Below are 15,116 nucleotides of genomic sequence, written 5' to 3'. Positions count from 1 at the left end.
CTCCACCAGAGGGTCGCGGGGGGTGCTGTGCCAATCTCAGCTACATCGGGCGATAGGCGGGGTACACCCTGGACAGTTCGCCAGTCCATCGCAGGGCCACACACAACTAGAGACAAACAACCATTCACTCTCACTCCTACGGTGTCCAATACCCTCCAGTACCCGGAGAGAACCCACGCACACACGAACCAGGGTCTTCTCGCTGCAAGGCGAGAGTGCTAACCACTATACCACCGTGTGGCCCATGAATCGGGTCAATAGAAGCAAAAAAAACCTCTTGAAACCATATTTTAAATCCAAAAGAAAGCTCAGCTATTTTTATTTTGTAGTATTTTTTAAGTGTATGTCTTTTATCTTCAATATCTCCCCCAAGAAGATTTGTTTTTGCTTTATCATCATTTTGTCAAAAATAGTGCCTTAAAGGAGAAACCAATAAGATGTCAGAGATGTGACATGTGATTGATTTGTGATGCTGAGCATGCACATTGTGTTTTGTACAATAAACGCTTGACAAAAGGTTTAAGTTATCTTGAAGAAGTGTCATTATTCCTCTGTTCTTATGCTACTTACTGGGTTAGCTACATGCCAGCATTGCTGAGCAAACTACCTCTGCTAACGGGGGTTTTAATGCAGTAGAAATCAATTGGTTTTAAAATTTGTAGAGGTAAACAATACTAACCTTAAGCACAATAGATAATCTCATAACATGTGAAATAAAATATGTTTATGGCACAACAGTGACGCATGAATTCTCTGATATGTTAACCAGTAGACATCGGTGAGGATGCTACCTTCATGGGTTGTCCCGTTTTCCACAGTAATATTAAATTCACAAATTATTTTGCAGCAGAATTGAGTCCACTCAGACACAAATCACCAAGACTTCAGAGGGATGCTTCAAGACACAAAAGGTTTATTGAATCAACAATATTTGGATTTGCTTGTACAGTAGGTTCACTTCATCAAAGATAAGCAGTTGAAATATTTAACTTCAGCAAAGGATATGCAATGCCAATACAACACAACAGATCGACATTTTTAACCCACATATCTCTAAACAGAGAAAATCAGCACCAGCCCAGGTGATATTCTGACATTTAGAATAAATCATCTTAAAAATATTCCAGGAAAGTGTGAACTAAAGGGCTTTACAGAGAGGTGATATGCACTGAGCATACCTCAGTGAAAACTCACAGATTCTTGATATCCCCTGGAATGTGCCCTGGTGTCAAATGCAGTTAGTATTTAAAACCCCACTGTCTGGACAAATTCAAATCCAAACAATCCTGCAACATCCCACTTAAATTGTGTTTGTTTTTTAATAAAGAAGAGCAAACATGTGGAGACATTGTTGACTGATGTATCCATATTTAAAGCTGATCCTCAATTCAAGATGCTGAAAAAAATTTAATTTATTTTCAATGCAATACATTTGTAATTCAAATAAATAAAAATAAATATAGAGCGTAAACTGAGATGTCAGTTCAGCTGGTGGGAGAATATGCATTGAGAAACATGTTCATAAAACTATGCCAATCAAACATGGCTTCCGATCCAGGGACCTACATAGAGAGAGAGAATGTAGGCAGCAAGTGTACGTGTTTCAGTTTAATATGGGATCATTTAGCATTGACAGAAGGTAATAACTTGAGTTTTCCATCAGCAGTGACTGAAGGCCATTCATAACCAACCCATGATTGGAAATCCGGACTTCTTCAAGGATACTCCATCATCAGTCCAGAGCAGCGGAAGAGAGGCAAGAGTAATCAGGGTAAAACCAAAGAACAGGCAGTCAAGCCACACTTGAAGATAACATTCAATTAAGGTTGAAATGTAGTGCCACAGAGGTTGCAATAAGATATACAGGATGACAACGTAAAGTGGAGTCGAAGCTCAAGTGCTTCCTTAGAAGATTTGTTGTTCAAAGAGGATCTTCTCAAACCCTTGTGGAGCAGTGTGATAGAAGTCACTGAACTGGCAGTCTAAGATGGCACTGTCGTCCACTGCAAAAACGAGAGGGGAAGCACAAGCTTAGACATCATTTACATGTAAACCAATTCAACCTTTTTTTCTTTATATAATCACTTTTGAAGCCACTGCAATTTTCATTTAAAATTGTAGTATTTCTTTCAAACACTTGAAAAAAAAAACCCATCCTTAAATATTCTCAATATGATATACAGTATAATCTATCCAAACTTCTGTTGTCTTTGTTGACAGTGGGCTGAAAATGTAAACAGCCCCTGCTGTTTACATAGTTTGACTCATAGACTTTATTTATTCACGTCACTACCTCTTTTTCAGTTCCAGCCGATTTATAGGTAAAATGTCAAATGCAAAAACTCATGAGTAAACATGAATAAGTGTTACAATTTATACTTAAAGCCAAGGTCCAGTGAGCCAGAATTCGTGGCATACGGTGGTGAGGCTGCATGTTGCAACAAAGGAAGGACTTCCCTGTTCACCCTTCAATTTCCAAAGTGCTTTAGGGAAACTATGGTGGCTTCAACAACCAGGTCTGTCCCTGAAACCTGATTGGTTCTAAGCATGTGCAAAAATGTAGCTACTTCCTGTTACCAACGAATGACGACATCGAACGCGACACATCAGACAACAATGGAGGACATCCAGCAGCTCTTTTTTTTTTTTTACTGCTGGACTTGTGGCCGTTTGTCTCAACATCAATCAAGACATCAAGCAAGACATCAAGCTTTATATGAGAACAGACAGCGGGCGTTGAAGAAACACCGGCCACAAGGGAGTGCCGCTTTTCTGTCACCGAATCGTAAATGGAAGGATTGGGAGCGGTTATTTTGGTATTATTGTGAATGGCAGCACAAAAAAGTACCGTGCTGTACCAAACCGAACTGTTACACTCAGTGGAAACGTGGCTTTCATGAATAACTACAAAAATGAATGAAAGATACCATAGAAGCACAAATTTTATACACCTACTAAAATTAAATATAATACTATATTATTTTAAATCCCTTTTCCAGTACAGATCTGGTAGCGACAGTAGTTATTGCATACCAAAAAGGATGTTAACACTTTCACAATTCTCTCCCTTCTCCCACTCACTCTGCATTTTATGATCTAATTTATACTGATTGATACATCATAATGATATTAATTGACTTGATCATGATGAATTTTGAATATTGAAAATTGAATATCGTGTATCTCAGAAATATTAGTAGCTTTTTGTCGTGAATAACCAAAATAGGTGCAAAGTTTGTCTTCTTCTCCCAAAAGCTTTGTTAGATTTGTCTCAGACTAATCAATGGTGGGTACATAAAAATCTGTTTGTGGTCAAACGAGAAAACAAAAAAGCCTTCTTATGACCTACACCAACCACTGTTATGCAAAAATGCATAAATACAGCCCTCCAGTGGTATAAAAATGTAACTGCTACACTAATGACAAATCTGAGAAGCACTTCAGATTTATGTAAATGTTATTGACAATCTATAAAAACCAGAAAGTATCATCAGGGTTCTCACAGCTTGAGCATCAAAGACTTCAAAATCAAAGAGCGAAACTGGCATAGTTTTGAATGTGGATCAAGATAAATTACTGTTACAACTAATTACTGAAAACTAGCAGGCTTTAAAAAATGTCACAAGCAATCTGTGCACACTCACAGACAGTGGCATATGGCCCTAAAACTTACATTATTATACAAGAATATGTTGTTTGAATTGACAAAATAGATAATACTGTATATCATTGAAGAAAAAGTTTTTGAAAAAAGACACAGAAGATTCAAAGTAGTCAAATATATATACATATATATATGTTCTGTGCAAAAAAACTTACCATAAACAACCGGATATACAGTGCCTCGAATCCCTGAGGCGGGACAATGCATGTTCTTGCCATTCAGATAGAGATTCATCTCAACGTGGTCATAAGTGATGCCCTGAGAGCATCAGACAAACATGGAATTACTAACAGACTCTTTTAAATGCCTAGATTTTAGGGCATTTAAAACATTGGAGATTAAAAGTTGATGTGACCATTTAAATACAAGTGCCAAGACACTGTTATTTATTCTGTCTATTCATTTACTTGTGTTACCTGGAAATGGAAATTATTACTTTCTACAAATTGTGCACCATTAAAAAATATATAAAGGTAAAACAAACCATGGTTGAGACTTGTTTAATCCCTTAAACCATCTACAGTGCATAAACTGTCTGTACTAATGAAGACCACATATTTCTGACAGCTTTATAAGCACCTGGAATTTACAAGTGAAGGTAATATGTTGGCAAATAGCAACTTATTGTGCATTTGGCAAACTGAGACAAATCGAGGGCAATCCAATCCTTATTAGTGCATGTATTACAGCATTACTGTGTGCTCCAGCAAACCTCAGACAGAGGATTAGTCTGTGGAGTTTGTAAATACTCAAAAAGGTCACATGTTATGTCTCGTTGCGTCACGTGTTGGAAGCACATGACACAACCCCATATGTAGACAAGACGGATATTAAGAAATCCAAGTATTGGTACATCACCTTTACTCTGCATCTAATTATTTCTGTATGATTGTCAAACAACATAATCTCTATAGAAACCTGTTGGTCTGATTATATTTGCTCCATAGGTTTTGTGTCTATGTTAATTCTATTAGTTCTAATTATTTTGACAGGATAAAGACATAATCAATTTAAAAAAAAAAAAGCTTCACAAGCAACTAACGCAGCACTTATCTCATCTAACAAACGACAAACAATACATTTATACTTACAACAATGTCACCTTCCTGGGGAAGGCTGTTGGCAGGTAGACGATTCTTCTCTTCATTATTGTGGTACACAGTCCCATCATGCCTCAGGACGAGGCTGTTTGTGTCTCTGCCCATAGGCACTTGATTAAGATTCACTTTCTGTGTGGCCACACCAATGCCCCACACACCTAAACACACCAAGTAAAAAAACAAAGTCTGAATTGCAAGTTCATGAAAAAGACGGGCTGATTTTAGGAGAGGGGGAGAGCTCAACATGCACGGGATATTCACAACCAATTTTACAGTAAAATCTTGACTTGGATGGCCTTACTTAATAGCCCCATTCAGAACTGGTATTAACATCCATCCTCAGTGATCGGATTACATGTGGATAGTTCTAAATATAACCATTCACACCTGGCAATAAAATGAGTCCATGATGCATCCTTTGACTACATGAGATCGGATGTGGCCTCTACTGTCCTGTACTCAAATACAGACTGATGTCATAACTTATTGTACAGATGTGTCCACTGTCAACATGTTTGGCTGTGCATCAGTGTGTGCAACTGTGCAAGTGACAGAGAGAGAGGAAAAAAGACGTGCAATCAAGTGAAACAATGCTGGTGATGCTGCTGTAACATGAAATAAGATTTCAACCATTAAAAACTGACTCCTAACTGATCAGTGAAAAAAGTCTGTTAAAACTACAGCAATAAGAAGTCTCTCATCCGGAAAGTGGCCACACATGTCCAAATGTTTTTTTAATCAGTTTTAATGAGGCAGGATTGGGAGCATTGATTCAGACCCAAAATTAGTACAATCAACAGGTGATTGGATCATTCAGAGTCGATGCTAATGGAACATTTTAGGACGTGTAGGTACAGAACTATAACATGGAAAGAGTTCAACTGTGGACAAGGGAATAGATTCAGGCAACTCAACAACTCAGTGAAGGTCAATGAAGCTTTAATCCAGATCTCCAATCTTCTGTCACTGACTGGACTCCAGGTGTCATAGTTCCAGAATGTGAGCACCTTTTGATTGTGCCATTAGCCTTGGGGGTGATCAACATTTTACTCATACATTATGACTGTTTGAAAGATGTATTAAAGGTGGGCCCCGGTTGGAACAAGGGCCTTTCTGCATGGAGTTTGCATGTTCTCCCCGTGTGTGTGGGTTCTCTCTGGGTTCACTGGCTTCCTCCCACAGTCCAAAAACATGCAATGTGGGGATTAGGTGAATTGGACACTCTAAATTGACCATAGGAGTGAGTGTGAGAGTGAATGGTTGTTTGTCTCTAGCTGTGTGTGGCCCTGCGATGGACTGGCGAACTGTCCAGGGTGTACCCCGCCTATCGCCCGATGTAGCTGAGATTGGCACAGCACCCCCCGCGACCCTCTGGTGGAGGATAAAGCGGTAGATGATGACTGACTGACTGACTGACATGGAAGCAGATGTGGCCACATTTTAAGACATCTGGAGGAAGCTACAAATAATTTACTAACTTTTTCTTGCTTCTGTGTATGGAATAAGCCTGCAACAATATGCATGTCAAAACGGAAATCATGACACTTCAACCAACAAACCTCGTTGGAAAAGGCAGAATCAACATGCCCCTTCCAACTCCCAGAGTTTGTGCTTCCAATCCAGATATAGCCTAATGAGCTGTCAGTGCTACCAAACTATTTAGTTAATATTTAAAGAAAAACCATAAGTTTAAATAAGTTGAAGATAAGTTCTCTCATCAAGCCTCCTCCAACTGTGTGTCATGTGACTATGTTTCCAATCATACGATCAGTGAGCAAAAGTTTGGCTACCGCTAATTCAACAACATGAGGAGCGGAGGAAACATGGCTAATAACATTGAAATTGCAGACCCTCCGAGTTCATTTAAGTCAGCAGCAGTATGGGAGCATTTCGTCTACCCAGTAGAAAACAAAGATGACAATCTTATTGTCAACAAGACCCACATCATTTTTAAGTCTTTTAAAAACTTCCCTGAGTGACGGGCAACACGTTTTAATTGTCGATGCACGTTTAACGACTCCATCCCAAGATTAATTTAAGTGGGGAATGGAAGAAACGCCTACTGCTGCAGTGTACGCTGCAAAGTGTATTTCAAATGAAGTTACCGGGCAACAAATTTGGACCGGGTTTTTCATGGCACTGCATATGTGCCCGTTTGCAGTGGTCGAGAATGAGGGGTTCAAGTATTTGCTCAGTGTGCTCGAACCGAGGCAGCCACATATGTTCCCAGTAAGAGGGTTTTCCACTGCCAGAGACAGGGGACACTGTCACACCACATCCTGCAGCAAGCCTCTCACCAGACAATGTGGACATGATGGTGTTTCTGAAGAACAATTTTCATCTTCCTTGAATCAACTCTGCAATGCATTGGTTCTCTTAAGAAAAAAGTTGTTTAGTTGTTGTGGTTTATGTGGTCAATGTTTACATATTTGTGGTTTACAGACAGTTTGTTTCCTAAACTTAAATAATCTCCACAATGGAGTTTAGTTGTGTTTATTTTTCAGCAGTATTTTGTTAGAGAAAAGAGAAATTGTTATATCATTTCTGATGTACAGCACGTCTGTTACTTCAGAGTGAGGAGATTATTTAACAATAGTTTACATATTTATTTACTTTGTTACAACATGTGAAAGCTCAATGAACAGAATTCCACAAGCTACAAGCAGTCACAAGATTGCATATGAACTAAAAGCTACAGTGAGGAAGAAGAATCAATTTTGACTGCTAGGAATGCACCAGAAAATAACAATTCAGAAGGGAAAAAAGAGAAGTAATGAAAACAGTGCAGCCATCAACATGAATTCAAACACCTACCAGTGGACTGGATCTTGAACTCAAAGTAACTTTTGTTCTGGTGAAGTGGAGCATTGGCCAGACAGCCTCCAAGGCCACATATCCTACGACCACACTTTACAATGACTACATCTGTGCCTGCAAAGGGAAAAATAAAATCAAGGTAAAAAGGCAAGGTAATTCTTCAATACAATAAAACTACAAAATATGTGTATGTATGTATATGTATATATGTATATATATATATATATATGATAAGCAGTATGACAAACAGTAGCGTAAGCGGGAAAATAAATTAAACCTCAAATTACATGGAGCCCATATTGACCTTCTTAAATGTGTTTAGTTTTGCAGGCTCCTTTTATTATTGTCAGCAAAGGTGTTAAAATTGAGTTGCAGCTCAAAGTTTGGTTTGCATTCTGTTTAACAAAAAACAGCCGAGTAGAAACAAATGGTCATAGTGCTTGTCTTAATATATGGAACTATGGAAACATTTCATATAACATTACATAGAAAAATATTACACAAATACCAGTATTAGGTAATCACTGAACTGAAAGATTCATGTCTAAGCTTCAGAGAAGCTGCAGCACAATTTTTTGGTGTGATTGGAAACCGAAATTAAACAGAAATTCATCATATTTAGGATAGTTGCAATGACCATACACAGCTAACTAGCAGCGTAGTTAGCCATCTAGCTAATGACGGAAGTAAGAAACCAACATGTCACAGCCGCGAGTAGACACAAATTGTCTTTACGAGTATCAAAGACAAACTCTCTTACCCATGTGATGAGTGTCCAGCTGGACAGTGGGCATTTCTTTGAGGGGAATATGCCCGGATCCGCCATCTCCGCAGCAGCCTAGACAACACGTAAACATCGCTGCCATTATCGTCCGCTGTCACTGACCAGGCTAAACATCCGGTAATAAACTCATAGCATCAAACCAACGAGCGCTCCCGTTTTGAAACGCCACATGTTACCGACAGCGACACCCCGCGGAAGAGGCCGGAGCTGCATACGCCCCAGCTACACAACTGTATCCAATCACAGCGGTTAAGATAGGCAGTTGCTCCTGATGGCATGGAAACAAGGGAAGAAAATCAAGGTCAAAATTTCTACACGTGACTAAGTAACTATTGGATATCGACGTTACATAACCACAAGTGAAACGAATAAGTTTGGTGGGTACACAGCAAATGTGTAGACTCGTGAAGCACGGTGACACCATTTCATAACAGAGCAGCACCATACGGAGTTTGGTGTGAATCAGATGGAAGAGGAAGTCAGCATACTGTAATATGCTGTGTCTTTCCTGTATACTTCCCGATTCCAAATTAGAATGTTACCAAGGATCAAAAATGTGGAACTCACATGTTAAAAAAAGTCATTGTAATCATTGTCAGTTAAGTTTTAATGTCTCTTTTTTTTACTTTGTAAAAAACATACTGTTTTACTAATACTACTATTTTTCTAAATTGCTGTAAAGAGAAGGCCATCTTTCAATATCCTGGGGGACATCATTTTAGATCCATAATTACAGTTTGAAAATTGTGGAAAAACACTGATCAAATTGTCCTTCATTCTCATCATCATTCTACTTCTTCTTCCAATACATTACGACAGGCTTTTATCTGACCATTAGCCCTTGTCAGTCAGCCCCTATCTCTCCACACCAAAGTCCATATTGAAAATGAAACAATTTTACATCACGGCACACTGGAGTTTTTCCATCCACTGCTTACTCAATAGGTGACTTCAAATGTGTAATCTTGTGACTTATCTTGTGACTTACTGGTATTAATTAGTTTGGACAGACCTAAGAGACACAAACTTACCACACAAGGTAGCAGGTGACCAGCAGCCCTTGTGTCAGTGAGCTGAACACACAGATTTCGTTGGGTGCAAGAAAGAGAGCTGTTACCTAACTTAAGTTTCTAACGGCGAGGAAACACATATCTTACTTATGCAGGCATAGATTTTGGTTGAGTAGCAAGAATGGGGTTTTCCTTTTGTCCCTGCTGGCAGCCATGTTGTCGGTCAGTACGTTTACATGCAGTTTAATTGAGTTAAGACAACCATCTTAGACAACTTGTCAAATTCGAGTATACACTATGTGTACTGTACGTCTGACATCGCCTCTGTAGGTGGCGCTGTATCTCTCTATAATCTAGCGCGTATTGAATCAGTTTCCTGTTGAAATTTACATCACAGAAAAACAAACAGCGAACGGCGAGATGGACAGTGAGATGGATTGTGCTGTGGTTCTGTATGTTTTGTACCTGATGTTAATCGTGATACAAATTAGATCGAGTGTGGCTCTTGTGGTTGAGGTGTTGTCCATAGAAAGATGCTGTTGTATGATTTCCAGCAACAGTACTGCAGTTTACACGTCACCTCCTACTACTGCCAGGTCAAAGACCAGAGAGGAAATTCTGGTGCATGTGCAGAACTCTAAAGTCCAACTCCATTCCGACTAAGCATATAAGACTAGCTTGATTTTAGTCTGACTAACAGTTTGGTCCACTTTAAACAGACCATAGTTTGTTTCCTCAAATAGTCCGCTTTGTACTCTTGTGCGGCCTAAACAAGCTAATTCTGGTCCACCTGAAAACGTGGGTCTTGGTTCGCTTGCAGGCAAACCTTGGTGTGATTCGCTTACAGTGGGAAATGCAAACTGACTTATCCAGTGAACCAAAGAGAGGAAGCAAGGATAGAACTGGGCAGCTTCTTTTTAGGTTTGAACACCAGAGTAAAAACAGAATTTTGGTGTCGCTCCATTGTTTGTTTTTATGGTGAACAATCTGGCTGAAGGGGATGAATTTTCAGTCCTGGTCTGTGTTCTTTTCGGGTTGTGACTGCGTGTAACCCTAACCCTAACCCGGACTTTTAACATGCATGTAAACGCGCTGTGAAAGAGTGAGTGTCCAGGTCCCAAGCTAGTTTAAGGGAAATGCCATAATGCCTGCATATATGTGAAATCAGTGTTGATAATGTGTCATTATACCACATATAACAAAATGTAATTAAAGAAAAACTATCCCTTTAAAGTTTTTTTTTTTTTTAAACCAGTTCCTGTACCTAAGTGCCTTTATCAAACTTGCTGTTTACATTTGCATATACTGACATGTCCCAACACGACCGACTAAAGTGGGGCAGGGTAAAAACTCGTGATGCCAAGCTGGGATAAAAATCTCTTTGACAGTTTTTCACACTGTAATGTTTTGCATAGCAACAGCACCTCCCCCATCCGACTGTCAGGGACCATCTGCAAGTTACACAGCTGCCGCGAAAACGTAAACACCCCCCGATGTTCGAAACGAAGCTGTCAAATAAACCCGCACCTCGGCAGATTTCACCTCTGAGGCGTGACAGTTCACTCCCTCGCGTGTGTGCGCGCAGACACAGACGGATTTAGTGCATGTCAAGTTCTTGTGCGTCACCGAAACGGTTAACTCCGGACCCGGAAAAGGGCGAAGTCTGCACAGCAACAAGCGCCATGATTGCGTTGCAGTGTGCGTCCTCAGCAGCTGGTGAGTGATTCTTTTGGTCCAGTAGTTGCATGTTACTATGCGCTTGCAAAATCTGTCACAGCCCTCCTTCAGTGCCTTGCCAACAGGAGCAACGTGAACCGCGTTTGTGGCTAATTTGTCGCGTTGGATTGGTTCGGGCGACGGTGGTTTGAGGATTGAGCACAGCTAACTGTACTGTGCTGCAACACAAAGCCTGGAGAAAAGCGTTTGCCCTCATACATTTGATACACTTTGATTCAGCCTGGTTTCTGCGACGTGGTTGAAGATTTTTCTTACAACAACAGCTGTTTACACCGACATCAAAGCAGGATGTTACTTAACACTAGGCTGACAATGGGAGCCGTTAAAGCCACACATTTACGTTTGCACTGTAGAGACAGTGAGGATGGCTGAATACTGCAGACACAGCTGGATCATCACTGCAACATCTGTATCCTTTGCGATGGTGATGCGACAGCATTTTACTGTTTAGTTTGTTGCTGCGTTACGTGGCAGCAGCAGCAGCAGCAGCAGCAGCAGCATCTCTCTGAGTGAGTGAGTGAGTGAGTGAGTGTGCATATTATTGTTATTGTTGTTGTTATTGTGTAGCCTAGTTTTCTATGACGCCGTGATTTATTGGGCACTTTATTGAAATGAGGCAGACGTTTGACGCATTCATGCATAATGTGTTTGCAGGACACCATGGAGCAGCTGGAAGAGGAACTCACGTGCCCGATCTGCTGCGGTCTTTTCGATGACCCGCGGGTGTTATTGTGCTCGCACAGCTTTTGCAAGAGATGCTTGGAGGGACTGTTGGAGGGACACCGAGGTCCAGTTTTCAGAGCGCCGCTCAAATGCCCCACATGCCGCAAAGAGACGCCGCACAACGGCGCCAACAGCCTGCAGATCAACTACTCTCTGCGCGGAATAGTGGAGAAGTACAGCAAAATAAGGGTCATGCCAAAAATGTCTGCTTGCACACAACACTGCGGCCAGCCTCTGAATATTTTTTGCGCCACGGACTTGAAACTAATTTGCGGTTTTTGCGCAACAACAGACGACCACAAAGGGCATCGTTTCTGCTCACTGGAGGAGGCTTATGAGCGGGAGAAGGCGGCGTTTGAAGAGCTGCTCCTCGGGGTGGAGAGCTGGCAGAGCGCCGACATGCTGTCCTGCCTGGAGACACTACAGAGCAGCAAGAAAAAGGCTCTGCAGTCGGTGACCAAGGACGCGGAGAAGGTGACGGACTACTTCGACAAACTCATCAGTGCCCTTGAATGCAAGAAGAGCGAGATCCTGTCCGACTTTGAAACAGTGAAGCTGGTGGTGATGCAAGCGTACGACCCGGAGATCACCAAGCTGAGTGCAGCGCTGGAGGAGCAGAGGCGCGCGCTGAGCATCGCGGAGTCTTTCAGGAGCGCCTCGGACCCGCTGTGCTTCCTGCAGCAGATGCAGGAGTTTCGGGAGAAGTTCAGGCTCCTCAAGGAGACCACGTTGCCCTCCAGGAGGGAGATGGATGTTCACGTTGTGCGCAATTTCGATGTGAAAAAGTGGGATTCCCTCAGGCTCAGAGAAGTGGACAAGATCTCAGTCCCCCACGAGAACGGCTCCTACAGAGTGGGAGGCTCACGAACAGGACTGCCCAAATGGATCGCCCTGTGTTTTCTTACTTTGCTGCTGCTGCTCCTGCTGCAGCCTCACAGCCTGACAGCGCACATCCACTCACACTTTGAACCCATCCTCTCCACAGTGTCCTCGCACCTTGCCCACACTAATGTTTACTTGCAGGGACTGACTGACATGTGCGCGGGTTTAATGGGCGCGGGCCAGGAATGCATCATCTACTTCATTGACTCCACTGTCAGTTTTGTTGGCAGTTGGTAGTTGTTCTAATTACTAGCCCGTGGCATCTCGTGCTCTCACAGATACAAAATGTTTCTTTCCACGTGTCTCGTGAGGTGCGCAACACTATATTGTCACTTACTTTATATGAAACCCTTTCTTTACTTTGTCCTCCTCCAAAACTTCAAAACAGACCCCACTTCTGGTCCTCATTTACTTTCCACCATGTGTAATTTCTTCTTTATTTTATTGTATATTTATACTTTATACATTCTCTTGATGAATAAAAACTGGGAAATGTAAGTCACCCACTTGTTTTGTTTTTATTCTGCGTGACAGGTCAAACCAGTTTAGGGAGAGCTGGTAATGGGATGAGTGTGCACAGTGTGTGTGTGTGTGTGATCCGTGGCCTTCTCCGCACCATCTCACTCCTGTCACATGCTGCAGCCTCTTCAAGGTTACAAACGTTGCATAACAAGGACCCGTGTGAAATGTTCAGCAGGCTGCAAATACAATGGAAAAAAAGTGTGTTTCAACACAGGTGATTTCTATTTGCACTGATTACTGTGACGCATTTACGCCTAACCTGCAAAGTGCAACATCCGCATGGCTGCTCCAAGGCAAAGTTACACGCTATATTTTCAAATGTACATTTCTATATATACATATATATGTATATATATGTGTGTGTATATATGTTATATATTATTAAAACGCATACAGAAGCAAGAAATCAAAACCAAATGATGTGCCCAATAAAAAGAACTATTTAAATTTGGCATGAGCGCAATGACTACGTTGGCTCGCCACCACGAAATAGATCAGACATGTCAATCGTTTACTTGTTTTCTGTGTTTCCACTGAGCAGAAACATTCAGCAGAAATAAATAAATAAATAAATAAATGAATAAAATCCTAACATCAGACCACAAAGTGAATCCGTGATGTAAGCACTGACCATAAATCAGGATGTGCGTCACGACACACACACACACACACACACACACACACATATATATATATAGACCTCTGTTGCCAGGCAAACATAGGATTGAAATAAAAGTACCACGTACTATATTAATATTTTTAATTGGGACTCCAAATAAATGTGAATATAGCTTGGTCATCTTTAATTCAATTGTATTTTTCTTCTTTTCTGGGGGGGATAGTGTGATTCTAACCGAAATAAGACTTTTCTAAAAAATGGACCATGAAGGCGCACGGTCAGCCGTTCCAACCTAAATATGGAGATTAAGATGTCGATAAATGTGGATCTAAAGCTACACAATCAATGTACGTAACTCATAAAGTGAATCATTTAATAGTTATTACATCCTTGTGTCTGATAATGACTCGCACTTTACACTCTGAGAGTTGTAGCAGTTCATGCTGATTTCAGTTGCAGTATCACTGTACAGTGCCATTTCCTCTTACTAACATTTTTTTTCTTGTTGTCATATTACTGCTTTTAATCACTTTTCCTTTTTTCCCCAATGTTTAGGTTTTCTGGGAAATGTGCGCAAACACATCCTCAGTGTCTGTGACCTCAGTGCTCCTGGATGAATAATCACATCTGATGACCCACATTATCACAAAACGTTATAAATAAATTAAATTTATTAATTATAAAATTAAATAATTTTAGGTTAAATAAGTTGGATGATAAAATGGCCGCACGTCAGATCTGTTTCTACACTGATGTGCCGTGTGTGTGTGTGTGTGTGTGTGTGTGGACACAGTTCTTTTTTTAAATAGAGAAACATTTTATATCTTGATTTAAATCACTTTACTGGGGCAAATAGAACATTATGAACTCATTTCTAAATTGAAGTAGGCACACTCACACTGACAGTGTGTGTTTTCAGACTAATATTCTTTTTGAATTTAACAAAAAATAACCCTAACATTAAATATAATTTTAATGTATTTGCCCCCGCTTTGCAACACTGAAAACCTACTATTACATTTTTAAATCAAATCCTGTAGACTAAGTAGATGCACAATTAAACACGGGCAATATGAATGATCAATTAAAAAAAAAGGAAGAATGAAAGAAACATAGACCTGGACCTCTTTCATATGAGAAAAAAAACAATAACCGTGAGAAAAAAGATTAAGGTAACGACTCTGAAAACAGGTATAATCGCTCAGTCACTTTAACCGTGTACATTCATTCATCTTCAGCTTTAGGTTCCATTTTATTC

General features: G+C 40.6%; 2 protein-coding genes across 2 annotated transcripts; one reads left to right on the top strand and one right to left on the bottom strand.

Annotated features, from left to right (window-relative positions):
- Positions 1–896: 896 nt before the first annotated feature.
- Positions 897–8,487, bottom strand: spryd7b (SPRY domain containing 7b). The gene is made up of 5 exons (XM_044019868.1): positions 8,342–8,487; positions 7,579–7,695; positions 4,756–4,922; positions 3,820–3,922; positions 897–2,003 (listed from the first exon to the last, which is right to left on the bottom strand). Exons 1-5 carry the CDS (start codon positions 8,445–8,447, stop codon positions 1,906–1,908), a joined length of 591 nt encoding a protein of 196 aa, XP_043875803.1. The 5' UTR covers positions 8,448–8,487; the 3' UTR covers positions 897–1,905.
- Positions 8,488–11,042: 2,555 nt separating this feature from the next.
- On the top strand, positions 11,043–13,219 carry trim13 (tripartite motif containing 13). The gene is given in 3 exon segments (XM_044017877.1): positions 11,043–11,078; positions 11,080–11,091; positions 11,767–13,219. Coding segments are annotated over 3 exon segments (1,221 nt in total). The 5' UTR covers positions 11,043–11,057; the 3' UTR covers positions 12,955–13,219.
- The last annotated feature ends 1,897 nt before the right edge of the window (positions 13,220–15,116 follow it).

This window comes from Solea senegalensis, linkage group LG2 (assembly GCF_019176455.1).
Source record: "Solea senegalensis isolate Sse05_10M linkage group LG2, IFAPA_SoseM_1, whole genome shotgun sequence".
Taxonomy (NCBI): Eukaryota; Metazoa; Chordata; class Actinopteri; order Pleuronectiformes; family Soleidae; genus Solea; species Solea senegalensis.
The sequence above is the reverse complement of the archived record's forward strand: the minus strand, read 5'-3'. Positions and strand labels throughout refer to the sequence as shown.